We start from the raw sequence: 26,412 nt of genomic DNA, 5'->3' as shown, positions 1-26,412 counted from the left end.
CTTACTCTGTTCCTGCCTGGCTGTGAGACCTTGGACAAGTCACTCAACCATCTCTGGGCCTGTTTCCTCTCTGGGACATGGGCCTACTGAGCCCTTCTCTGAAGGGTTGGGTGAGGGTTAGCGTCTGCCCTGTGGGCTCTGGGCCTGGGCTGCAGTGGGCCTGCTCTGAGGAATGGGTTGTTGGGTGCAGCCTGGAGATAGCAAAGGGGATCAAACTTACTGTCTAGACCCTGAGATTCTAGGAAACCTTGCCTGGGGGAGTCTGCAGCTCCCCTTCCCGCCCTGCCCCAGCCCCATGAGATCACCCAGCCTCAGTGACTGCACGTACCTTCTCCACCTGCTTCTGTTGACCGTTGGTGCTAATGCGCTCAAAGGCCTGTTCAGCGTCATCCGCATCCCGGCACTTCTGCTCATACGTCTTCTTGGACTGGGGGGTGTAGAGGGATGTGACTTGGGGGCCCCAAGGTGAGGCTCCTGAGCCCGACCTCCCTTCTCCCTGTCAGGGGCTATAGGTGGAAAGGGGGCCTCCACACCAGGGACAGAGATCTTGGGGTCTGGAATGGAGATGGAGAAGGGAGTCTTGTTCCCAGGCCCCCCTCCCCACTGGGGACAGTGTAGCCTGGTCCATGCCCCCGCCTCTTCAGAGGTGTGGTCACATCAGACCACCTGCAGGGCTCAGGAAATGCCGTGTGTCATCATGATGCCAGGCCCTGTGTACGCAGTCCTTTCAGACAGCTCAGGAGTCCTTTCTCCCTCCACCCGCGGAATCCCCAGCTGACAGCATGTGTGACCCTGTAGACTGCTGTCTGAGACTGGTTGCTTACCCATCAGTCAGGAGCACCTCCCCCCTCAACAAGGGTAGGGGGCAGAGCCCCCAGGGCTGATCTGCATGGCACCCTGGCAGCCAGTGCAGCTCCAGGAACCTGACAGGCCACTGTGCCTGTTGCTGGATGGAAGCCTGAGCCCAGCCCTGTCCCAGGGCTCCTGGGATCCACACCCCAAACCCGGCCGCCCCTCCAGGCTCACCTCCATGGCCTTCTTGTGGAGCGACAGCTTGCTCTTCTGGACACGGTCCATGACAGCCTCGTACTGCAGGGGACATGAGGCTCTGAGCGTGGGGCTGTAGCCTCAGGACACTCCCCTAGGCCAAGAGGACGGGGTGTCCCTGGGAGGAGGCCCAGCCTCCCCTTCTGGCTCTGATGGGGCAGTGAGGAGCTGCCCTCCCCCTCCATCAGCCTGCTCGCTCACAACAGCTGCTCCCAACAGAAAGCTAGAGGAGTGCGGGGCATGGATGTACCCCGGGTATCCTCTCCCTGCAGACCACCCCACCCCCCAGCCAGGACTTGGTCTCTAGCCAGAGAATACCCAGCCTACAACACACATGTGCACACACCCACACTGTCCTTCACTCACAAGCCTCTGTAACCACGCATAGCAGTCACACTTGTGAGGACCCCAGCCACACTGTAGAAGGTGTCATTCTGTCCAAAATAGCTTTTGCAGACATCACAGCCTCACCAGCCACAGGAAAGCTTGAAATAGCCATCTCAGAGCCTCACAGACGCTCTGCAGGCAAGTCCCAGGCTCAGAGAGGTCACCTGCTCCAGCATCTCAAGGCTGGGCTGACTTGTGGGGTGGGCTTTGAGGGCCCATTGTCTGCTCAGGAACCCAAATTTAGAATCCCAAAAGCCTCAGGCCCCAGTTGGGCAGACAGGGAGTACAGTCACGTGAGATTTCTGCGGTCAGAGCCACTCGTCAGAGCCGGCACCCTGCCTGTGAAGACAGAGAGGGCCTGGTTCTCGGTTGGGTCCCTGAAGCTTGGGAGGTGGACATAAGCGTCCCATCCTGCAAGAGGGAGACTGAGGCACAGAGAGGGCAAGTGGCTTGGCCAGGACACCCAGCCCCAGGCTGCCCCAGCCATGAACTGTTGCTTTTTTTTTCCCTTCACAGGTCAGTTGTGTGGAAGTTTCCATTTTCAATTCTTTGGACAGTGTACAAAGATGCTCCCTCTCCAAGCAAGAAGTGTTTCTGCGTGCTGACCTCTCCCACTCTGTCTAAGTTCCACCCTCATCACTGAGGCCCCAAAAGGCTGATCCTGTGTCCACACCTGCCTTCCCAGAGGGCCACATACTCAGCCAATCAGAGTCTCAGGCTTGGGAGGGGGCACTGGGACACAGAGGGTACCAACCCCACCTCTCATCCAACCGCTGCAGCTTCTCTGACAAGTCGCCTTCAGTCTCTGTTTACCTACCTCCCACAATGGGGACCTCACTTCCTTCCCATGCATTGAGGGACAGCCGTCCCCTGTGAAGAATACCCCGGGATGCTAGGGCAAGCTCAACACCTCCCATTCCCCGCAAGCTCTGTCTACCTCGGCCTCAGGCAGCCCTGCAGAGTGGCTGCAGTGACGGGGCCCCCAGATCTTCCTTTCTCCCAGATAAGCACTGTTTCTGGTGACTCCCTAACTTAGGTTGCTTCCTTTGGATACTCCCAAGTTGTCGAGTACCCTCCATAGCCTGCTGTAACGGGATGATCGAAAAGGCCCATGCCCTTCACTCTTGGCATGAGACACCTCAGTGGGAAGAGCCCCAGAGGGGCCTACAGGCTGGAGAGCCAGGCCCTGGTTCCACCGCCTGGCCTCTATCCACACTCTTCTCTCCTCCAGATCACCATCACCCCCAAGCCTGGGGTGCTGCCCCGCCCTCCATCATGAGAGCCCAGCCTCCACTACCATTGCAGTGACCACCGAAGTCTCCCACCGGGCCCATCCCCAGCACCCGCCTCACCTTCTTCCTCTGCTCCTTCTGCCTCTCACGGAACTCCTCCAGGCTCCGCAGCTCCTCGCGCAGGGCCAGGGCCAGCTGGATGTGGGAGCTGCCCACATTCTCCATTTCTGGGGGCAGAGTAAGGACACTGGTCCCTGGCATCAGACTTGATGGGCCCCAACCAGTGACACACTCGCCCCTGCCTGGACCAGCCCAGCCCCAACCCCACAGCTCGTCTCTGTTACCCCCAAGTCCTCCACCAGCCTCAGTTCCCAACCAGAATCCACTCATCTCCATCAGTGGGGATCTGCTGTTCCCAGACGGTCCTGTCCCCCTGCAGCCCAGGATGGGGAACAGGCGGGACTTACGCTGCTTCAGAGAGTCAAAGGAGGCCCTCAGGGAGCTGCAAAACAGAAAGACCAGGGTCGGTAGGACAGTGAAGGGGGACCTGCAGTCCTGGCTGGGCCCAGGGACTTTTATTTTGGTGGGAGGGCCCTTGGTCACTTATACGCGCTGACCTAGACCCAAGGGACCTTCACTCAGCCCATGACCACTGACTCAGAACTCAGGCTGGGATTTCTGGAATGCAAAGCGCTCTCTTTGGAAATTACAAAGCAATCAATGCCCCCGCTCCCATCCCCCAATGCTCTTGGCTTCTGCACATCTTCAGGCCTTCCCTCTCTCCCTGGAGCCCCTCCCCCATAGTCCTCTCCCAGATGAACAGAAGCAGGAGAGGGTGGGGTTCAGACTTGGCAGGGGGCCTGAGGACGTCTTGGAGGGAGATGAAGGGCAGCTATAGGGGAAGAGGGTGACAAGCAGGGCAGAGGTGCTGAAGGGGAGAGGTGTAGGGGCCTTTGGGCAGGAAGAATGGGATGTACAGTTGAGTACAGCGAGAAGCTGAGGGGCTCCCTGGTCCCTGGCTTGGTGGCTGAGTGGATGGTGGTGACACCTCTGAGAGGGCTCAGGAGAGAATATCGGGAGTTACTTCAGGGTGCACTGAGTTTGGGGTACTTGAGAAAACACAGTAGGAGGCATCAGTCTGAAGGGAGGACACCAAGGAGGAAGCAAAGGGAAGGAGCTGGCTAAGCATGGGAAGTGTGGAGGGTGATGCCTGAGGGTAGGGTTGCCAGGTGGCATAAATAAACATACAGGACACCCAGTTAAGTTCAAATTTCAGATGGACAACAAAAGCCTTTTGAATATAAACATGCCCCATGTAAAATTTAGAACATACTTACGTTTTAAAAATATTTGTTATCTGAAGCTTAATGGGACAGTCTATATTTTATCTGGCAGTCCTGCCAAGGGGGGCTGTCACCCAGAGCAATGAACAGAGGTGAGGTCTGAGCTAAGATGTCGGAGCTCACTCAGAACCCAGTCCTGTCTGCTGCTGATGGGTAAGGGGCACTTTGGTCAGAACAGGACTGATGGAAAAGTGCCTCTCCCAACCCATCTGCTCTCCAGCAGAGGCCTCTCTGAGGGGCGAGCTCCCCTTCCTGGCAGAGGAGGGAGGTGACTTGGAATCCCAGGTGAGGAACCAGGCTAGAGCTTCCTGCCCTCGAGTCCCATGTGCATTAGAAGCAGACCCTGGAGCCAGGTGCCTGGGTTCACTCCAAGCTGTGCCACACACTCTCTGTATGACCTTAGACAAATGGCCTAGCCTCTCTATGCCTCAGTTTTCCCATCTGTAAAATGGGGATAATGATATCACAAGCAAAATGGTTGTGAGGATTAAATGAATTTATATGTATAAAGGTCTCTTAAGACCTGGTGCAAAGTAGATGCTTTGCAAGGGTTGCTGTCATTATGCCACCCTCCCCTGAGCCCACATCTGCACACCCCGACCAGTCCCGGGGGTCCCCCAGGCCCCTGAACCTGACCTGAGCTGTACCTCCCAAATGCCCCACCTAAGAGCTTACTACACACACCCCTCTTATCAGAAATGCCCATTGAATTCACCTTCGGGTTGGAGGCATCCCCTTGAAGCAGCCCGCATAGATTGGGTTCCCTTCCCATCACCCCCTACAGCCCTGTGGGCTGATGGGTACCAAGTCTCCAAGTGCACAGAGACGGTGTGTGGAGGTTGCAGGCTGGCTTGTCTACTCTCACGGGTAAAATTCTCTGCCTCTGACTATGGCCCCTTACCCAAGGAGACAAAAATACGCTGCTGCTCCTTGCTCACCGGGCCACCTGAGGAGCCAGAGCCAGAAGGCAGATGCCAGGTGAGGCGTCCTGTCACTGGCTGCATCCCTGTGCAGAGCAGCGTGCCTGCCCCCTGGTGGCCATATGACCACATGACACCCAGCGATACAGCTCTGCCCACCCCCGCCTGCGTGCCTGTGAGCGTGCGTGCTATGTCGCTTCAGTAGTGTATGACTCTTTTCAACCCTATGGACTGTAGCCCGCCAGTCTCCTATGTCCACGGGATTCTCCAGGCAAGAATCCTGGACTGGATTGCCATGCCCTCCTCCAGGGGATCTTCCTGGATCAGATGGCAACTCACTTCCTGGATCAAACCCACGTTCTCTTTTGTCTCCTGCATCAACAGGCGGGTTCTTTACGACTAGCACCACATGTGGTGAAGACTCCCCCCGCCAGCATCTCCTCACCATCCTTGCAAGGCAGGCTTCACAAGGGGCTCCCTCCTCCCACAGGGACTCTTAAGAAACCGACCAGCCGAGCGGCAGCAGCAGCAGCAGCATCACCTGGCAGTCCTCAGAAGCGTAGCTTCTCGGGCTCCACTGCTGTCCTCCGGGAGCCGAAGCTCAGAGGCAGGGCCCAGCACACTGTTTCAACAAGCCTCCAGGTGCTGCTGATGTACATTCCAATGCGGGCCTCATTATTTAACGCTCACAACTCTGCCAGGCAGGGAGGGCACCATCATTAGCCCCATTTCACAGATGAGAAAAATAAAGGTCAGAGAGGTGACAAAACTGACCGTGGCTACAAAAGTGGCAAGTGGTGTAACTTTCTCTTCTTACCAGAGGAAGGAAAGGGTGAAGGCATGGTGACCCCACTTGCCTTGGTAGGGGGTGGAGAGGTCAGGACTCTGGCAGAACTGACACTTTGCCAGCGGTTACATTTCCTTCTTGCACACGCATCTCCTGCCTCAGTCGACCCATTTACGGTTAGAGCCTCTCTAGGCCCAGCACGGCCACCTCTCTACACCCCATCCCTCACCCACAACATGACTACATCCGGCCAGATCCCTCCCAGAGGCCAGGGCCTGCAACCTACTGGTCCTCACCTCCCTTTGGACCTCACATCCCACAGACACCTCAGAGTGTCCGAAACTGGGCTCTTCACCCTACAAACCTGCTCCTCCTCCAGGGCTCCCTTCTCAGCAAAGGCACCACACCTACCAGGTTATGCACACCTCCCCAATCTGTCCATCCACCTCTCACTGCCACCACCCTAGTCCCTGCCCCATCACCTCCATCCCTCCTACTTCACTTCTCATCTCTCATCCTTGTTCTCTGCCCACAGTCATTTGGCCACTTACCAGTTCCTCCTACATACCATGTTCCCTCTTGCGCCAGGGCCTTTGCACATGCTAATTCCCTATGTCAGCATCTTTGCCTGGCTCTCCCTTCTGTCTCTTCTGAGCATTTGTTCCTATTGTCATCTTAGGTTGACACATTTGTCTATCACTGCACTGAAATAAGAGCCTATTGAACAGGGGTAACATTTGGTTCTCCTCCCCGTTGTCGCCAGGATCACAGCCCAGTGAATTAAACTCAATACTCGATAAACCCCAAGGCCTTTTTCAACTCCAGATCACTCAGGGAAATCATCACCCACATTTCCCAGAGACGTTCGAACTGTGGTGCTGAAGAAGACTGGAGAGTCCATTGGACTGCAAGGAAATCAAGCCTGAATATTCATTGGAAGGACTGATGCCAAAGCTCCAATACTTTGGCCACCTGATGCGAAGAGACAACTCATCAGAAAAGGCCCTAAAGCTGGGAAAGATTGAGGGCAACAGGAGAAGGGGACGACAGAGGATGAGATGGCTGGATGGCATCACTGATGCAGTGGACATGAGTCTGAGCAAGCTCCGGGAGATGGTGAAGGACAGGGAAGCCTGGCGTGCTGCAGTCCACGGGCTCACAAAGAGCCGAACACGACTGAGCAGCGGAACAGCAACAGCTCTGCTGGGTCTCCACCGCGTGTCAAGGACGGAAGCCCCGTGCAGGCCTCTGCCTCGTCAGTCCCCATTGCCCTTTTCAACCTGGCTCTCAGGACACTCGGCCCAGAATTCTGCTTCAGACAGTTTGAATTTCCAGTGTCAGTGTCTCCTTCTGTACTACTGTGTGACCCGCACGATCTCATGGCCCCTGCTTTGCCATCCTCACCCCTGCCCCCTGCCAGCCACGAGGCTCCTGCCTCCCAGCTCCCAGGAGAGGGCTCCTCTCACTGCCCCACACGCTGGGCCCGAGTAAGCTGGCCTCCTTAGAGGAGGAGCAGCCCTGATAAGAACACGGGCCCCCTCTCTCACTGCAGTATCTTCAGTGATACCTTCATTCTCTGAGCTCGGAGGAAGAGAGATGATGGAAAAAAAAAAACAACCCTTCTGACAGGAAAGCAGCGTCTTAGGCTTGACAACTGGGGATGAAGCAGAGACGTGAGTGTTTAAGGATTCAAGTGGGGGCTGTCCTTGCTCGCAGGTACTATTGGGTTGGCCAAAAAATTCAGTTGGGTATTTCATAACATGGAAAAATCCAAAAGAAATTTTTGGCCAACCCAATACAAAGGGACGCACAGGAAACTGACCCCAGCCCTGCCTCGATTCCCCTTTCTGAACCCCTACCCTGTGCAGCTTCCACGGCTTGTGTGGGACTCGGCGCCCTACCCGGAGCAGGATGAGCAAGAGAGGGAGATAACAGCTTTCTTGGGGAGGCGGTATTTCAGGCAGAATTCACAGGGGAGATATGAGGGCATCAGCCAGAGCAAAGGCCCCACGGTTGGAAGGAGAGTCGAGGGGAACTTTCTGCAGGGTTAGACGTGTGGTTCAGGCAATACTGAGAAGCCGCCTGCACCCACCTAGTGCTTCTTTAAAATGCACTGAAAGAGCTTGTGGGGATTCCCTGAGCTGGGGACCAGGTCTTATTTGTGTGTTCCTCATTGCCACTGCCCAGCAGATGCTTGCTGAGTTCATGTGTGAACGAGGTGAGCGCTAAAAGTCATCTAAAGGCCAGAATAACCTCGTCTCAATGTATGTGGCTATGTCTCAGGCCTTCTGGCCAGTCTGAGGTCAGGGGATGACGCAGAAATGCTCTGTCTTCAGGTGGCAGGGGTCGGGGAGTCTGGATGGCTTGCCCCTCTCAGCTCTTGCTGGGCTATTTCTGGGGTCACGGAAGCCCTTGGCTTTGGTCGTCCTCCTCCACCCTGTTCAGTCTATGCACCTTCAGCCCCCTCCATTCGTCCTCTCGGGGGCTGAGAATGAGCATCCCATGGAAGACAGGGGGCTTGGCCACGAGGAGGCACGGGGCTCCCCACTTCCCCAAGTGACGGATGGGCCCTGGAGGATGAGCTTCCAGCCCCCACGTGGAATAGCCAAGCCAGCTTTGCCAGGTGCCAACCTCAACACAAGCTCATAAGTCTCCATGGCAACAAGGAAGTGACCCATGTTGTCATGGTTGCCACTCATCCTACGCACAGAGAGCCCCTCCAGGTTGGTGTAGGACAGGGTGACCTGGTCTAAGCCAAAAAGCTGACAGGCAGGCAAGGCCAGAGTGTCTGGGAGAGCTTCCTGGAGGAGGTGGGGCATGAGAAGGCCCTGGAAGAAGGTTCTAATGCAAAAGACCAAAAAAGGGGACGAGAGTGAGGTCACCCCCAGTGGGCTAGACCCCAGATTCAGGACAGTGGGGCCCTTTGTTTCATTTTAAAACCTTTGAGTCCCCATACCCCCAACATAGCTTGGGGCATGGCACACACTTAGATGGATGATGGATGCTTGGCCCATAGTTAAAGAAAGCAATGACTTCATGGTCTCACCAACCTTAGGACATAACTCACAGAGCAACACTTATTAAGCACCCACAGTGCATCATCAGCTGAGCTGGGAGCTGCAAGGGGGCAAGGCCCTAAGGGAAGCAGCAGGTAGGCTGGGATAGTCCAACCCCTGCCTCCTGCTTCTCTGGCTCTAAATGTGCCCTGAGCTTTCCAGCCTCCAGCCTTTGTCCACGGTCCTCTCCCAGGAGGTGCCCTCTGCTCTGCCCTGCTCCTCTGGCCACTCTAGCTCACTGGGGAACTCGGGATGGGGCTGGTTCTCACACGCACTGCTCCCAGCCTGCTCTGGAACCTGTGCGGGGGGGGCAATGAGGCCCCTGTGGGTTTTTTTCCTGCCTCTCCTACTGCTGGGGAGGCTGAGCCCTGGGGCCTGGCCCTGCCAGCCCATGCTCCAGCTCCTAAGTGGTAGGCAGCAAGGTGGACCCTGACTCTGAGCTCCTCGCCCTGGTCTGGGGCTCTACCCTGTTGCTCCCACCTCAGAGGCAGGCTCTCCCTCCAGGGACCCCACCCTCCAGCTCTCTGGGCCAGAGAAGGGCTGGGCCTCAGAGGAAATGGTCTAGCCGGGCCAGGCAGTCTCCTCAGTGCTAAACTAAGCCAGGTGACCCCAATTTGTATGACTCATGGAGGGGCCCATGAGATCGTAATGACCTTCGATGTTTCTCAAGTATCACTGTGGCTTAGGGCTCTCTGCTTGACATTGTGACTGCCCAGAGGAACTCATGAGTGTGACTGTTCACAGCTGAGGACCCAGGACTCAGAGAGGGGGAGTGACCACTCCAGGGTCACACAGCAAAAAGGGTAGGGCAGACCTTGCCCCACCTGGCCTCCTACAACCACACAAGGAATCAGGGCCGCCCAGAGCCTCGCCCTGGCCACTTCATGGTTCTAAAGATAGGGCCAGATACTGTGCACCTCTCCACCCTTCCCACTGCCCGCCTGGCTCCATTTCCACTTTATTCTCTTCACTGGTGGTTTCTCCTTCCCTGTTTTAAGTCCCCTGTGACTCACAGCCCCCTGAGTGTGCCTCATACTTCCTGCCTCCAGCCTGACCTCCCACTGTGGCCCTGCCTGGAGCACCCCCTCCATATCCCCCAGGAGGGCTTGTCTCTTGCTGGGAAAGTTCTCCTTTTCCAGCAGCCCTGGGAGGTCAGAAGGCAGGTGGGGACTCCTGGATCATGCTCCCTTGATTCCAACCCTGTCTGGGAATACAAAGAAGGTCCCCGTTCATTTTCCTTACTGTGTCCTGGTAAAGAATGCCCTTCTCTGTACCCAGCTTGTACCCAGCCTCAGTCCTGCCATTTTTATCTGCTCAGCAGCCCACTGGAGTGGACAGATGAGAACCAAACTCAGAGAGGTTAAGTGACTTGCCCACAGTCACACAGCTCATAAAGACCAAGCGGGGACTAGAGCTCCTACATTCTTACTCCTGGAGCTACGGTCACGCTTTCTGGTCCAAGGCAGGACACTTGGGCATTGAGCATCCATGTCTCCTGGCTCTTCAACCTTCCTCTAGCCCTCCCTGAGTCTTCTCTGGCTCCAGGTTCCTGGTTGGAAGAAGGGTCGCCTATGTCTTTAGGAGACCTGGAGAGTGTTGTTTATTCATCTCAAATGAGGTGACCGGGTTCCAGGCTTTGCAGCTGACAGGCTCTGGGGCCACTTTCCTTGAGCAGAGCCAGACCCCCATGGGGAACGGGGGCAGGGGTGTGGGCAGGGGTTGCTATGGCAACCGCAGGCTGGGTCAGGTCTCTGGGTTCCAGGGGAGGAGGAAGAGGATTCAGTCGAGCCCTTCCAGGACTTGGAGTCCTCTCCGCCCCTCGGCCTGACTCAGCCCTCACCCAGCAGGGAGAGTCCACCCTTCCTCACCACTGCTAGAACGTTCTCCTTAGCTGCCCTCAAATTGAAACTGTCTCCGCACCTGCGTCCCTCTCACAGCCTGCATGCAGAGGTGCTGGCCCAGGGGCTTCCCAGCAGCAACTGCCCTCCCAGCCAGGCTTGGGCAGCCTCTAAGGAAGGCTGCACTGTCATCCCCTCACTGAGGAGGAAACGGAAACCCCAAGTGTCAGTGACCAGCCCCCCCACCCCCCACCGCTTCAAGGTCACATGGCCAACGGGTGAGGAGCAGGCACCCCCACCTCTGGGCCACACGTCCCTCCTGGAAGCTCGAGCTGAGCCAATGCTGCAGGGGGCGCGGCAGCCAGTGGGGTCCTGTCACCCCTCGCCAGGGCTCTCAGGACTTGGATGGAGACCCCCAGGGAGTGTGGGCTGTGCCCCTTGCCCAGAGAGTCTCCTGGGAGCTCAGACTGTGGGCTTTTTGCCCCCACAAAGAACCTGACCTTGCCCAGAGTGCCCAGCACCCAAGAAAGCTGCCCACCAGCCACCCTGCCCCGGGAGCCACTCAGACCCTCACTGGCCCTCCCCATCCAGCCCACCCCAGGAAGCCCTGAACCCTGTCGAAAGTGCCCGGGGAAGCAGGCGGGGCCCCCTTACTTGATCTCCGTCTGGCCACCTGCCTTGCGGGCGATCTGCACCAGCTCCTTTCCGTACCGCTCCTCCGCCTGGGCCCTGCAACGACAGCCCCCAGGCACCGGTCTTGTCCATGGCTGCTGGCCAAAGCTCACCCTCAGACGGGCGCAGACACGTGGCAGGGTCTGCCCGTGCAGGCTCTGGCCCTGCAGATGCCTCCTCGAGACGGTTAAGCCTCCAGCCCTTCTAAATAAACGTTGGCTGAATTCAAGCACATCTGATGGGACATTAGATATATTTGCCCACTTGGGGGAAGGCCCAGGCTGGGAAAAACAGGGGAATCGTACTCCTGACTTCTTAGAGTAGGGGTGGCCTGCCAGCAGCCAGGCTGGCCTCGGGGCTCGGCCACCTCCCTTCCCTCCTGGCGCTCACCTCTGTCTCAGCAGCTCCTCCACATCCTTGCACATCTTCCTGCCATCCAGCAGCCGCTGCAGCAACACCTCGTAGCCCGTGTGAGCGGTGAAGTCCCTGCACTGGGACACAGGACAGAGGGGCGCGTGAGGGCCACGCTGGGGAGCCCTGTGTGCAGCCTGGCGAGGACCCCGCTGACTGCCGCCAGGACCTGGCTTCACCATCAGCCTCCATCTCCCCTATCTAAGGACAAGCTCTTGGGGTTCAGTACGTGGCCTCAGGCAGGCACACAGAGGGTCCCCCCCATCTGTGGAGGCACCAGGTGGAGATGAGCCCTGCAGGGGATCAGAGCTCACAGTCACGCTCTAACCTAAGGTGGCCTGGGGAAAGGCCCCCACCACAAGCCTCCATGATGACAGCCTTAGGAGGTGCCTGGCACCATTCACCCCTGTCGCCTTCTCAAGAACCCTCTTACCTCAGGTGCCCAAGTGAGAAAACTGAGGCACAGATGGGTGAGGTGTACCCAGGGTGACCCAGCCTGAAAGCGGCAGGCCTGGCATTGAACCCAGGCTGTCTGGCTCAGGCCTACACCCTTCAGTCCTACCCTCTACAGCCTCTGCAAAGAATAGCAATTGCTGTTCCCTGACAACCCACTGTATGCTGGATGCCACGCAGGGCTCACCCTGTGGGCTCAGGGCATCCTCCTGCACCCACTGGGTGGGGTGAACGTCGAGGGTCAGGATCCGGCTCTCACAGTGCTGAGAGCAGGGCTTCTATGCCTCTCAGCCTGGCTCCCATCCATTTTTCCCCCCATCCATTCTTGAGGAAGGACCCCAACCCACCAGAGTACTCAGCCAGGCAACTGGGGCCAGCCCCGAGAGGCAGCACCTACCTGTTTTCTTTTCCATTTCCACAGACCATCCCCCATCATGAGCCACAGAGATGGGGGAAGGGAGCCCCCGCTTCGATGCACGCTCCACAGCCCCGTCTCACAGCTTAGTGAATCAGCAGGTCTTTCCCAAGGCCACACACACTTGAGTCAAGAGCTGGCCATTGCTGCCCCATGCCTCCCCTCAAATGCTGTGTTGTGGGTGTGAGGGGAGAGGCAGGGAGAAGTCTAAATCAAGGAGAGCTTCCTGCAGGAAGAGGTATTTGAGCCCGGCTCTGGGCTTCCCAGGTGGCGCTAGTGGTAAAGAACCCACCTGCCAGTGCAGGAGACATAAGAGACATGGGTTCAGTCCCTGGGTTGGGAAGATCCCCTGGAGGAAGAAATGGCAACCGACTCCAGTATTCTTGCCTGGAGGATCCCAGGGACAGAAAAGCCTGGCAGGCTAGAGTCCACGGGTTTGCCAAGAGTCAGACACGACTGAAGCAACTTAGTACGCAGTGGGAAGAGAAGGTGTTGTTTTTCAAGGTCTAAGGAGAATCGGATGCAGTAGAGAAAGGCAGAGAGGCCACAAATTGTACCAGCTGGCCCCGTGCCAGGCCCAGCCCACCTTCAGTCAACTCAGAACGGTAGAATCTGCCAGCCCACAGGATGGTTAGGATCCCGAGTGCATGCCTCCTCCATAAGCAGCCCTAAAAGTTCCCAAGACTAGGCTCAGCTGCCCACAGGCTGATGAGCAGCAGGCCTGGGTCTTGGCTGGCTACTCAGGGCCCCAGGCAGAGTGGTCAGCCCCCAACGCCCACAGGCCTCTCTGCCCCAGCGTCTAGGCTGGTGTGGCTGCCCCAGGCTCCATTTTTGTAGCTTTCATGGGCCACTTGCTACTAACCAGACAGCGGACCACAGCTTCCTGCCCCAGCCTCCCCCCTGCCCCTCCGGACCCCCAGGACAAAAGCCAGTGGCGGCCAGGGAGGAAGATGGGTCCTTTCTGCTCCTTCCCTGCCCCTGCCCTCTCCCCCTGAGGGGTCACTCTGAGCTGGACACCACAGACCACCAGAACTAGGAAGCGTCTTGTCCAGTGCCCCTCAGTCCTTGGGGAAACTGAGGCCTAGAGAAGGGGAAGATGCGCCTGAGGTCCCACAGGCAGAGCGGGACGAGGACTTGGACTTGCAGGGCCTGTTGTTACCCCGCCATGCCTCTCGGGGAGGGGAGGGCTGACCAAGCCCAGCCCCGCGGCAGACTCTCTGATCTTTCTTCCCAGCCCCTACTCCCCAGAGGAACCCCTCTGTCATTACAGAGACCCCCGAGTGGAAAGAGAAGCAAAAGCAAACCTACATTGGCCATTCTGGAGGAGGTGGCAGGCAGAGGGGCTTGCAGGCAGGGTCCTTGGAGCTCAAGTCCCCAAAGTTCTGCAGGCTCTAGAATCTGGCCCAGCCCTGACTCAGAGCAGGTGGGGCTTCGGCTGGGTGAGCCACCGTCACCAGTGAGTAGGTTGTTCCAAGGAAGTGCCAGACTCCCTGGGGGCTGTTCCCGGCTGGCCTGCACCCCCTCCGCCACCCCACCTCAGTTGCCTCCTCCGGGGCTTCTGACTCAGGGCTCAGAGTGGGGCAGAGTGGGGCTCAGGAAGCTGCTGAGGAAACGAACTAGCTAATCATTCAGTTAATCAATTAGTCCTGCAGGCTCACCGCCCTCCAGGGGCCCACCCTGGCCTTTCCTCCCGGCACCTAACTAGCTACAGCCTGTAGGTATTCTGGGTTCCCTTTCAACCCCTTGTTTACAGGCTCAGACGGACATTTCCACAGTGTGGAAGCTACGAGACGGCAGGGCCTCCCACCTCCTTGTGTCCCCCCGCAGCCTCCGTCACCTGAGACCTGCCTCTGGCCTTGCCCTTGGTGAAATAGTCATTTATTGAGTCCACCAGCCACACACGATACCAAGAGTATCACAGCTGTCTTCTTATTGGAAAACACCACACACCCAGGGAGTTAGGGTGGTGATGAGGAGGAAAAGAGGGTAAGTGACTGCCCGAGTTCCCTCAGCTGGTGAAGATCAGAATCTAGGATATGAACGCAGGTCAGCTTGTCCCCGGGCTTCCCAGCTGGCACTAGTGGTAAAGAAGCCACCTGCCAACGCAGGAGACGTGAGAGGCGCAGGTTCGATCGTTGGGTTGGGAAGATCCCCTGGAGGAGGGCATGGCTCCTCCCTCCAGTGTTCTTGCCTGGAGACTCCCATGGACAGAGGAGCCTAGCGGGCTGACAGTCCATGGGGTCTCCAAGAGCTGGACACGACTGAAGTGACTGAGCACACATGCAGTTTGTCCCCAAAGCTACATCAGACATTCAGTCCAGTTCAGACATTGGTAGTCCAGCAACTCTGTTACATTTTGAAACATCAAAAAAAAAAAAAAAAACCCTCTTTTGAAGATGATTACTCAGACTCCCTCTGCCTCAAACCAAAGCCGTGTTTCCGTCTGTCATTCAGTTACCATGGATTCTTAGAGGCCAGCTCCGTGCCCGGGCTGGGTCAGAGGAACGCTGCCCTGGAGAAGGGCCGGCTGGCTCTGCAGATGTGAGCGGACAGCCAGCAAACGGCCAGAGGCCCCACCCTCGCCATGTGGCACCTGGGGTGATCCACCCCAGGGCGGGGTGCCAGGTGTCAGGCAGATGCAGGTCCCTCCTGGGGAGACCTCCCCCAAGCCGGATGTGGGACCCCAGGCCTTGCCATCCACTCTGTGTGGCCATTCTTGGCCTCCCTTGCCCCACACTGGTCAGATCAGGGCTACAGGAGAAGGTGTTCCAGGCTGCTCCGGCCAGAAGCGTATTCCTGCCTCCACCTGAAAGGGGCATGCGAGAAGCCTACGAGCTCGGGGCTCTGGTCTCTGCTCAGGGATGGCCCACCTGCTCCCTTGGCTGGATGGCCCTGGATGTGTCACAGTCCAGGCCGGCAAGCCGGCCCCAGCCCTGCCATGCCCCCACTGCGCAAGTACAGAGGGAGCTTTGTGCCCATTGCCACTTCCTCCTTGTCACACCCATGCCATTCTTGGTGGCTGCATTGGCTGGGCCACAGAGACCAGAGCCCCAAGCAAGCCACTTCCCTTCTCAGGACCAGGTTTCCTCATCTAGGAAATGCCTGGGGAGGACAACCTCTCCTGGCCCCAGACAGCCCACCCCATGTGGGCACAGCCCCCTGGGGGCAGACTGGCTGCCAAGTTTAGGGATGGGGCCCAGACCTGGCCCGAGAGACTGGACAGAGTTTAGCAGACCATTTATGGGTTCACACCCCACCCTGTGGTCCTGGGCGCTCTCAGCTTCCAGTTCCCTCCCTGTAACAAGAGGCCTAATGGTTCCCTCCACCTACAGTTGATCTAAGAAGCCGGTGAAACAATGTACACAGATGAGATGAGGAAACACAAGGTCAGAGGTTGCCCTGAGCTGGCGACGGGGCTGAGGATTATTACCCCTATTTTACAGATGACAAAAACGGAACCCAGAGAGGTTAGCTACCTGCTCAGAAGTCGGTGGGAAACAGCCAGGTTTTGAGCCCTGCTCTCCCAAGCCAGAACTTAGCGCATCCCCCACCTCTCTGCAAAGCCCTGAACTCAGTAGCTGTTCAGCAAGAGCAGCTCCCCATGCCTTGCCCTGGCCCCCCCTGGCTCTCACCAGCCCCTTCTGGCTGGCTCTCACCGGACGGAACCCAGCTGCTCAAGGCTGGAAAACACCGAGTTATCCTCCTACTGAGTTATACACCCTTCCCCACCAGAGGGTCCATTTAAAAGGCTGCAGAAGCTTTTTCAAATGTTCCCTTACATGAAATTCCAGAATATAAAGTATCTCAGAGGACAGCTAAGCCTCTCACCTTAGAGGGAGAGGCCTGGGATTTGGTCACAAGTCTGATCTGCCAGGAAGAAGCTGGGTACTCTTGGTGAAGCCCTTGTCCTTTCTGGGGCTGCCTGACTGTGTTATGGGTTTGGGGAGAGGAGGTGACCTTCAACTGTTCTTTCAGCCTGGAGGCTGCTGTGTGTCTGTTGGCTTTTGGAAACCATGGCAACCATAACTGCATCTTACCTGGAGATGTCTGAAGTCAGGGGTGGGCTGAAGCTGCCCAAGGGGAGTCTGAGGGAGTGTGAGGCCTGGAAGGGAGCGGTTGGGGGCTGACACCCATACATCTCCTGGGAACCAAGTGGAGGCTGGGAAGGTGGCTGGGAAGAGCTGCCTGTAAGTCTTGGCTGGTGAGAAATGCCTGGCAGCCAAGAAGGAGCCCTCGAAAAAAGCTGCATGGAGTAGATGATGGGGTGCAGCTGGGAGGGATCAGACATGGACAGCTGCAGGGAAGAGAGTGGGACAGCCAGGGGACAAGGTCCCCAAAGGACCTGCAAAAGTAGCCAGGAGAGGAAGAGCTGACCTGTGGGCATCAGTCACCTGCTGCACCAGCAGCAACTGCACCAGGAAAATAAGACCCTTCATCCCTTTAGGCCTTCCAACCCCACACCCGCGCCGGCTGTAGAGACGCCAGAAGCAGTAAGCAGTGGGGGTGACAGAGACCGACCCTGTGCTCTGCGCGCATCATAGGCTTCCAATCACAGGCAAAGTCGGGGAGACTGGGGAGCTTTCAGGTGAACAGGAAAGTGAGATCTGGATACGAGGTTGAACTGGAGGGAGTTAGACCTGAAAAGGACTGGACACGCTCTATCACACGCCCAGGGGTGAGGAAGGGAGAGCTACCACTACCGCTTTGGAAGGCGGAAGGAAAAAATTAAAGCTTCCTGCTTGTGCCTTACCAAATTCAGAGACTGTTTCATAAAATGCTTACCATTCTTCTCAGAAACCTTTCTAATGACTGACATGCTCTTGGGTTGCTAGGCTCTTTATATATTTAATCTAACTTTTTTTTTTTAAATCACCTTTTACTGGTGGGAGAAGAGACAGAGCAGGGAGACTGGACTCACCGCTTTCATCTCAGGAAGCTCCAGAAGCCAAGGACAGCAATTTTGAATACGGTTATAGGCTGCACGGTACTCGGGCGACCTCGCCTTCTAATTTCACCACAATTTAACAGAAAGGATTTCTGTGGCCAGCGCCTACCGTGGCTAGCTTACTAGCTACCAGTCCACTGTTGCTTGTCTGCTGTGCGCAGAGAAGCAAAACCACTGGGATTGTCAGAACACCTGAGGAAGTGAGTACTGAACTCTGGAGAAGGCAGAGCGTGGGGCGGTTTGCCTCCTGGGTCCCAGTGCCCATGTCTGTACAGCAATGCTCAGCAAATAGACTGGACAAAGGCTGCGAACATAGGGAGGCGCTCACGTGGATGTGCCTTCATGACAGCTGGCTCCTGAGCCGCCCCGAGTAGAAGACCAGACCATTTGTTTGCAGTTCAATGACTAGTTACCCAGCACCTTAATTAAGCCAGACAGACCTGTCCCCTCTACTTCATACAACATGTTACTACCCCATTGTACAGATAAAGAAACTGAGTCTCAGAGAAGATAAGTCAATGAATAGCAGCCAGGATTTTTCCACTGCCCCACAGCTAGTACCCTACAGTAGGTCTCGTCTCTACCATTATTGATTGCTAAACTGAGAGACGGCAAAGAACAGATACTCAGGTATGGCTTGGATGAATGGGTGGATGGATGGATGAATGGGTGGATAGATGGATGGATGGATGAACTGATGAACCAGAGACTTCAGTGAGCAAGCTGGATGTTTACCCAGAGAATCCCAGGAGGAGAGCTGGGTACAGAGGGCTGGGTACCAGGCCTCAGCCCTTGAGGAGCTAGTAAGAAATGTGATCATTTGTAGGCCTTTGTAGGGCCTTCAGGAGTAGGCAATGGCACCCCACTCCAGTACTCCTGCCTGGAAAATCCCATGGATGGAGGAGCCTGGTAGGCTGCAGTCCATGGGGTCTCTAAGAGTTGGACACGACTGAGTGACTTCACTTTCACTTTTCACTTTCATGCACTGGAGAAGGAAATGGCACCCCACTCCAGTGTTCTTGCCTGGAGAATCCCAGGACGGGGAGCCTGGTGGGCTGCCGTCTATGGGGTCACACAGAGTCAGACACGACTGAAGTGACTTAGCAGCAGCAGCAGCAGCATAGAGCTGTTATGGCTTCCCTGGTGGCTCAGAGGATAAAGCGTCTGCCTGCAATGCAGGAGACCTGGTTTTGATCACTGGGTTGGGAAGATCCCCTGGAGAAGGAAATGGCACCCCACTCCAGTGTTCTTGCCTGGAGAATCCCAGGGACGGGGAGCCTGGTGGGCTGCCGTCTATGGGGTCGCACAGAATCGGACACAACTGAAGCAACTTAGCAGCAGTGGAGCCTTCAGCGAAAGAGGGAGCATCTGTGTTTGGTGTCCCCAGAGCCTCAGCCAGGACTCACAGGGAAGTAGACAGGGAGGCCAACTCCAGATCGGTACAAAGAAGGACTTTCCAAGAGCCCATGTGGCCCCAAATATGGAGCACAGGTAAGTCGCTTTGCTGGGTTGAGAGTGCCCCGTAGCTAGGATCTGGTAAGCAGGTTAGGGATTCTGCAGAGAGGATTCAAGCCTCAGATGATGTGTCCTACTAGGTGTTCTGAGTCTGGATGTCCCCTGACTTAAAGACTGGAGGGGTCCATCTGTAAGCAGGCAAATGTGGGGTGACTTATGGCTTTTCTAAGATGGCTCAGGATAGGTGTCAAAGGGAGAGAGCCAAGAAAGCAGTAGACTCTTAAGGAACAAAGCACATTGAACGTGGTTAAATGAGCTAATCTGGGGCTTGGGATTAGAAATGAGTTTCCAGAGGGCTCTAGATCTCCACTGAGCCCTGGGCTGAGGCCTCTTCACCCAAGCAGCCCCGTTGCATGGTCCCTGAGATGTCCAGGCCCTTGACCTGGGGCCCAGCTGGGCCACAAGCTTTGGAGAACCTGGAGACCTGGGGTTGTTTCCTGCAGCCTTGGGTGAGGGGGAGAGTGGAGCTGTTAGAGGCCTGTGAATGTTCAGGGGCTCCTAGGAATCCCACATTGCAGAGTTTGGAGGCCGGGGAATAGCACAAGTACCAGAAAGGGACCTCCTGTGCCAACCTGGGGCCTCATCTCAGTAACACAGACCCTGGGAGGATTTGAGGATGAGAGAGGTTATATAACTTGTCCCGACTTCAACACCAATTGTGTGGGCGTGCTGGCTTCCTACTTTGTGACTTTGTTGTTTCAAGTAGGCCTCCTCCAACATCAGGAAGGAAGGGCCTCCTCTACGCGCTCCCCTTCCCCCATCCTGTGAAGCACTGCTCACTTCCCCTCCATTCTTAAAGGCCCAGCTCAATCCCCCACGTCTTCCTCCTGCGTTAAGAAACCAAAATGGGCAGAAGTTAGCACAAGGGACAGGGCAGGAAGGGAACACAAGTCTGGGCAGAGGCCTGGAGGTGGCATTGAGCCCCTTGGGTTCAGGAGACTGGAAGCCTGATGCTCAGAGCTGTGAGCAGCGAGGGGGCTGAAGGGCCAGGGCAGGTGTCTGAAGAGGTGGCCTGAGACCAGCTCGGGGAGAGCCCCGAGTCAGGCAGAGCCAGCGGTGGGACCCTCCCAGAAAGTAACGGGAACCAGGGCCAAGTTCCCAGGTCAGGAGTAGGGAGCAGGGCGGGTGGCATGTGGAGCGGTAGAAGCCCATGCCCTCTATGCCTCTAATTCTCAGAGAAGCCTGCAGTGTCAGGGCTGTACCCTGATTGCCCCACGTCACAGGTGACAACTGAGGCTCAGCAGCCGCCTACAGTGCAGGAGCCGTGGGTTCGATCCCTGGGTCCGGAAGATCCCCCAGAGGAGGGCATGCCAACCCACTCCTGCATTCTTGCCTGGAGAATCCCCATGGGCAGAGGAGCCTGGTGGGCTACAGTCCATGGGGTTGCAGAGAGTCAGACACGACTGAAGTGACTGAGCACACACGGACGCACGGAAGATGAGTGGCTGGCCCCGGTCACACAGCTCCTCTGTAGGTGGGCAGGAGGCAGGTGTCAGGCCAGGGCTGAGGGTAGGTGGGGAAGGTGGATGGAGGTTACTGAGCCACCACAAACACTAAGCCCCAGAGGAGACACTGACCCATAAGCAAGGACAGGCAGTGACCACACCCTGTGCAGAGCCAGCCCCATGGCTCCTTGCTGCACAGGCTCCAGCTTGTGAGTGACCAGCCAGGAACTGGGGGCCAGCACCAATAGCCAAGGCTGTGTTTCTACTTGTCCCTTTCCCCAAGCATCACCCCTTCCACACCACATATACCTGCCATGGCCCATGGGTGCACCCCCTTATCAAGAAGAAGTTCAGGCAGGGGGTGTGGAAAGAGTCCAGGTACCGGGTTCTGGTCCTGGCCAAGCCCATGCTTACAGACAATGTGAACTTGGGCAAGTTACTTAACCTCCCATGCACAGATTCCCTCCTCTATAAAATGACTGTGAACACACTGCCCTCCTCCCAGGGGCCCTGAGGACTAAATGAAATAATATACGTAGGAGCCCAACAAAGGTCATCCTGACACTTAATGAGCTCCTGGAAAAGGGTGGCCATGGTGATCAGTATATATTAAGTGAAAGTAAACCAAGAAAGGAAATAAAAGAGGAGAGCTGGGTTTGAGTCCTAGCTGTGACACTTATCTCGACTGGTTGCTTCCTGTCTCTCAGCCTCAGGTTTTTCATCTGTAAAGCGGAATGAACACTTGGACTCCGATGCTCACGGGGCCAAGGCGGGGTGTCTTGCTTGGTGGTATAAACTGCTGCAGGGTGAGAACTGGCAGATTCTTCTGGGTTCAAGACTTCCTCAAGACAGAGGTGGGCCCACTCCTCACACCTCTCCCCAAAGGCAGGAAGAGACCCCTGGCAGCCCCTGCAGAAGGCCCCTCAGCCTCCTCTGCTGCCCTTGGCAGGTTCTGGACCTCAGAGCTGACCCTTGGGCTCTGGTTGCAACACCCTCCAAGCCCAGGGGCTTTCTGGGTCTCCTGTACCTGCTGGGGGTCTGCACGTGGGGCTCCTGCCTTTATTAGGTCATTAACATTCATTTGACCACATCTGTCTTTTAACCACAGTGATAGATTTAATACAGACAAGGAGCCAGAAACTGAGAGGGTGGAGGGACTCAACCATGAGGGCAATGGAGTCCAAGCAGCCCGCTCAGTGCTAAAGGCAGTGTGAGAGACAAAGATGGCACCTGCCACCGTCTTCGGGTTCTGCATTAGAGACTGGGAATTGCTTTAGCCTGGCCAGCACAGCCAGCGGGTATCAGGCGTAGAGCAGCACTGAGGGAAAGCAGATCTTTAAGTGGAGCAAGATGCCGCCTCTGGGGGCCTGGGGCTCTGGGGCTGCCTGAGGCAAGCCTGTCCTCTCTGGGACCGTCGCTGCTTAACGTTCCCTCCCAGCATCACTTGCACCCACACGTTGTTGGTGTGTGTTTAGTCGCTCAGTCATGTTCGACTCTTCTCGACCCCATGGACGGGAGCCCACCAGGTGTCTCTGTCCATGAGATTCTCCAGGCAAGAATACCAGAGTAGGTTGCCATTTCCTCCTCCAAGGGATCTTCCTGACCCAGGGATCGATCCTCTGTCTCCTGTGTCTCCTGCATTGCACCAAACATGTTGGTAGGACTCAAACCAAGGCCACTGGGTCCTGGAGTGCAAACTCCTCCCCTCGCTGAACCTGCAGCCCTTCTAGGCTTAGGGGTGGTCTGCATCTGAAAATAAAATTCCAGCAATGGCTCAGCAGCTCCTGCCCTGCCCTGAGGCCTAGTTTTATCTGCTGGTCTTCCCCTGACCCTGGAATCAGCCACACTGTTCCTTTGGCTCCAGCATCAATTTGCATCCTCATCTGGGTCAGAGTGAGAACAAGTGCAGACGCCAGCTCAGCACCTACTGTGCTGCCTTCCAGTAGCGCAGATCCTCGTGCTGTGCAGACCTTCATGCCCCACAAGTGCAGTTTTCATGACAGCTCCACGGACACTGATCCAGACGTCTCTGTTGATCCCCTGCCTACCACCTCACCCTGTTTGCGTGGACTGACCCCAGCTGACCTTCCTACCACCTGCAGTCTGGGGTTCCCAGGCCTGGGAGAGTGGTCTCAGAGCTGGTCCAAATGAAGGGGAAACATTCAAGAGGTGACAAAGAAGGGGACTTCTTTTGCTTCAGTGGCTGCCAGTTGGGAAGTTGAGGATCAGAAATCCTGATTTTCAAAGGCCTCTCGGGTCTAAGCAGGCCAAGGCCAAGGTGGACATCAGTTCCCTCAAGGCTTTCTCATGGTCCACTGAAGAAGTAGGTGACCCCAGCCTATGGGACAATTGTGCTTGAAGAATGAAAGCTGGTGGGGACTCAAGGAAGCTCAGAAGTCATGGGCCTTCCCAGGGGCCAAAGGTAGGGCAACTCTAAGGAGGAGCCCACCATCCCAAGGGGATTCTCTCAAAGGATGGTGTCTCTCCACGTATGTCCAGGCTTGGGAGAGTTAGAGGGGGGTTGTCATAGACTGGTGGCAACCTTATGTGCGCGTGCTAAATCACTTCAGTCATGCCCAGCTCTTTGCAACCCCATGGACCGTAGCCTGCCAGGGCTCTTCTGTCCATGGGGATTCTTCAGGCAAGTATACTAGACTGGGTTGCCATGCTCTCCTCCAAGCGATCTTCCTGACCCAGGTATTGAACTCAAGTCTCTCAAGTCCCTTGTGTCTCCTGCAATGGCAGGCAGGTTCTTTACCACTAGCACCACCTCAAAAATGTTCAAACTTCAGTTTCTTCACCCATAAAAACACCTCAAGTGTAGAGAAAAAGGAACCCTCCAACACTGTTGGTGGGACTGTAAACTGGTACAGCTACTATGCAGAACAGTACAGAGGGTCCTTAACAAACTAAAACTAGAGCTACCATATGATCCTGCAATCCCATTCCTGGGTATATATGCAGAGAAAAGCATCATTCAAAAATATTCTTTCATCCCATTGTTCATTCCTATACTGTTCACAATAGCCAAGACATGGAAGCAACCTAAATGTTCATCAACAGATGAATGGATGAAGAAGATGTGGTACATATATTCAGAGAAATACTATTCAGCCATAAAAATGAAATCATACCATTTGTAGCAACATGGATGGACCTAGAGATTATCATACTAAGTGAAATAAGCCAAACAGAGAAAGACAAATATCGTATGACATCGCTGAAATGTGGAATCTAAAAAAAAAAAAAAATGAACTTATTTATAAAACAGAACTAGATCCACAGGCAGAAAACAAACTATGGTTACTTAAGGGGAAAAGCAGGGAGGGATACGCTAGGAGTTTGGGATTAGCAGATACCTGTGGCAGTGGCACCCCACTCCAGTACTCCTGCCTGGAAAATCCCATGGATGGAGGAGCCTGGTAGGCTGCAGTCCATGGGGTCGCTAAGAGTTGGACACGACTCAGCGACTTCACTTTCACTTCTCACTTTCATCCACTGGAGAAGGAAATGGCAACCCACTCCAGCATTTTTGCCTGGAGAATCCCAAGGACGGGGGAGCCTAGTGGGCTGCCGTCTATGGGGTCACACAGAGTCAGACACGACTGAAGTGACTTAGCAGCAGCAGTGTGCTCTGCTAAGTCACTCAGTCATGTCTGACTCTTTGCGACCCCATGGACCATAGCCCCCCAGGCTCCTCTGTCCATGGGATTCTTCAGGCAAGAATATTGGAGTGGGTTGCCATGCCCTCCTCTAGGGGATCTTCCTGACCCAGAGATCAAACCTGTGTCTCTTGTGTCTCCTGCATTGGCAGAGGGGGCTCTTTACCATGAGGCTTTCCCAGGCCACCTGGGAAGCCCCAGTGATACTGATGAACCTATTTACAGGGCAGGAATAGAGACACAGATTTATACTAGAATTCTGGAGTGGGTAGCCTATCTCTTCTCCAGGGAATCTTTCTGACCCAGGAATCGAACTGGGATCTCCTGCATTGCAGGCGGATTCTTTACCAGCTGAGCTACCAGGGAAGCTGCAAAAGAGAAACTGTTAGTGGTCAGTCGTGTCCAACTCTTCATGGCCCCATGGATTGTAGCCTGCCAGGCTCCTCTGTCCATGGGATTCTCTAGGCAGAATACTGGAGTTGGTTGCCATGCCCTCCTCCAGGGGCTCTTCCAGACCTAGGGACCAAACCTAGGTCTCCCACTTTGTAGGTAGATTCTTTACCATCTTAGCCACCAGGGATACTACTATATATAAAATAGATAACCAACCAGGGGCTACTGTATATCACAGGGAACGACACTCAATATTTTATATAATCTTAAGGGAAAAGAATCTGAAAAGAATGTATATATATACATATATAAAATATGTATAACTGAACCACTTTTTTGTATACTTTAAAGCAACATTGTAAATCAACTGTATTTTTTTAATTAAAAATTAAAAAAACACCTTAACGCAGGACCTTAATAGCCAACAACATTAAAAAAAAGAACAAAGTTGGAAGACTCACACTTTCTAATTTCAAAACTCACTACAAAGCTATCGGAATTAGAATAGTGTGGTTTTGTCGTAAGGACAGACTTACAGACCAATGGAATGAAATAGAAAGCTAGAGATAAGCACTCACATATACGGTCAACTGAGTTTCAACAAGGATAAGACCATTCAACGTGGAAAAGACCATCCTTTCAACCAAAGGTGATGGGGAAATGGATATTCACATGCAAAGGCATGAAGTTGGACACTTACTTAACACCATATACAAAAACTAACTTAAAATGGATAAATGACCTAAATGTAAGAGCTAAAACTATAAAACTCTGAACAGGAAATAGGGGGAAAGTTTCAAGACATTGAATTGAACAATGATTTCTTGCATATGATACCAAAAGAACAGTCAATAAAAGAAAAAATAAATTAGACTTTATCAAAACAAAAAACTTTTTTCGTTAAAAGACAGTATCAAGAGAGTGAAAAGACAATCCACAAATTAGGAGAAATATTTGCAAATCATACTTAATTACTATCCAGACTATATAAAGAACTTTAAAAACTGAACCACAAAAAGATAACCCAATTCAAAAGTAGGCAAAGGACTTGAATAGACATTTCTCTAAGGAAGATAAACAAACTGTCAATAAATGTGTAAAAATATGCTCAACATCACTAGTCACTGGGAAATAGGAATCAAAACACCAGTGAGGGACTTCTCTACCTGACCCGTGGTTAAGGGTCTACACTTCCACTGCAGCAGGCCCAGGTTTGATCCCTGGTCAGGCAACTAAGATCACACATGTCGCAAAGATAGGCAAATAAATAAATAAAAAGAGCCAAAGTTAAAAAACAAAAAAATGAAATACCACTTCATGCCTACTGGGATGCCTATGATTGGGGAAAAGACACAGGAAATAACAAGCCCTGGTGAAGATGAGGAGAAATTGGAACCCTTGTGCATTGTTGATGGAATGTAAATGGAGCAGCTTCTGGGGAAAATATTGATAGCTTAGCAGTTACTCAGCATGTTAAACATAGGATTACTTATGATCCAGCAACACCATTCCTAGTTTTATACCCAAAAGAACTGAAAGCAGGAATTCAAACCAGTATTCAGTTCAGTTGCTCAGTCACGTCCAATTCTGTGACCCCGTGAACCGCAGCATGCCAGGCCTTCCTGTCCATCACCAACTTCCGGAGTCCACTCAAACCCATGTCCATTGAGTCGGTGATGCCATCCAACCATCTTTTCCTCTGTCATCCCCTTCTCCTCCTGCCCTCAGTCTTTTCCAGCATCAGGGTCTTTTCAGATGAGTCAGCTCTTCACATCAGGTAGCCAAAGTACTGGAGTTTCAGCTTTAGCATCAGTCCTTCCAAAGAACACCCAGGACTGATCTCCTTTAGGATGGACTGGTTGGATCTCCTTGCAGTCCAAGGGACTCTCAA

General features: G+C 54.7%; 1 protein-coding gene across 5 annotated transcripts in view; it reads right to left on the bottom strand.

Annotated features, from left to right (window-relative positions):
• The window catches only part of PSTPIP1 (proline-serine-threonine phosphatase interacting protein 1), a 44,706-nt gene that overhangs the window by 7,822 nt on the left and 10,472 nt on the right, over positions 1-26,412 (bottom strand). For 2 of the 5 annotated variants that reach the window (XM_061394735.1, XM_061394733.1), the window contains exons 2-7: positions 11,673-11,773; positions 11,265-11,339; positions 3,011-3,168; positions 2,787-2,893; positions 1,027-1,089; positions 329-427 (exon numbers count right to left, since the gene is read on the bottom strand). In XM_061394735.1, coding sequence (XP_061250719.1) covers positions 329-427; positions 1,027-1,089; positions 2,787-2,893; positions 3,011-3,168; positions 11,265-11,339; positions 11,673-11,773 — 603 coding nt within the window. Of the gene's footprint in view, positions 1-328; positions 428-1,026; positions 1,090-2,786; positions 2,894-3,010; positions 3,169-5,470; positions 5,624-11,264; positions 11,340-11,672; positions 11,774-26,412 lie in introns of those variants that run through there. The other 3 variants (XM_061394734.1, XM_061394736.1, XM_061394737.1) reach the window with 3 other exon arrangements.

This window comes from Bos javanicus, chromosome 21, assembly GCF_032452875.1.
Source record: "Bos javanicus breed banteng chromosome 21, ARS-OSU_banteng_1.0, whole genome shotgun sequence".
In the NCBI taxonomy this organism is placed as follows: Eukaryota; Metazoa; Chordata; class Mammalia; order Artiodactyla; family Bovidae; genus Bos; species Bos javanicus.
Note: the sequence above shows the minus strand (reverse complement) of the source record. Positions and strands in the feature narration are given on the sequence as shown.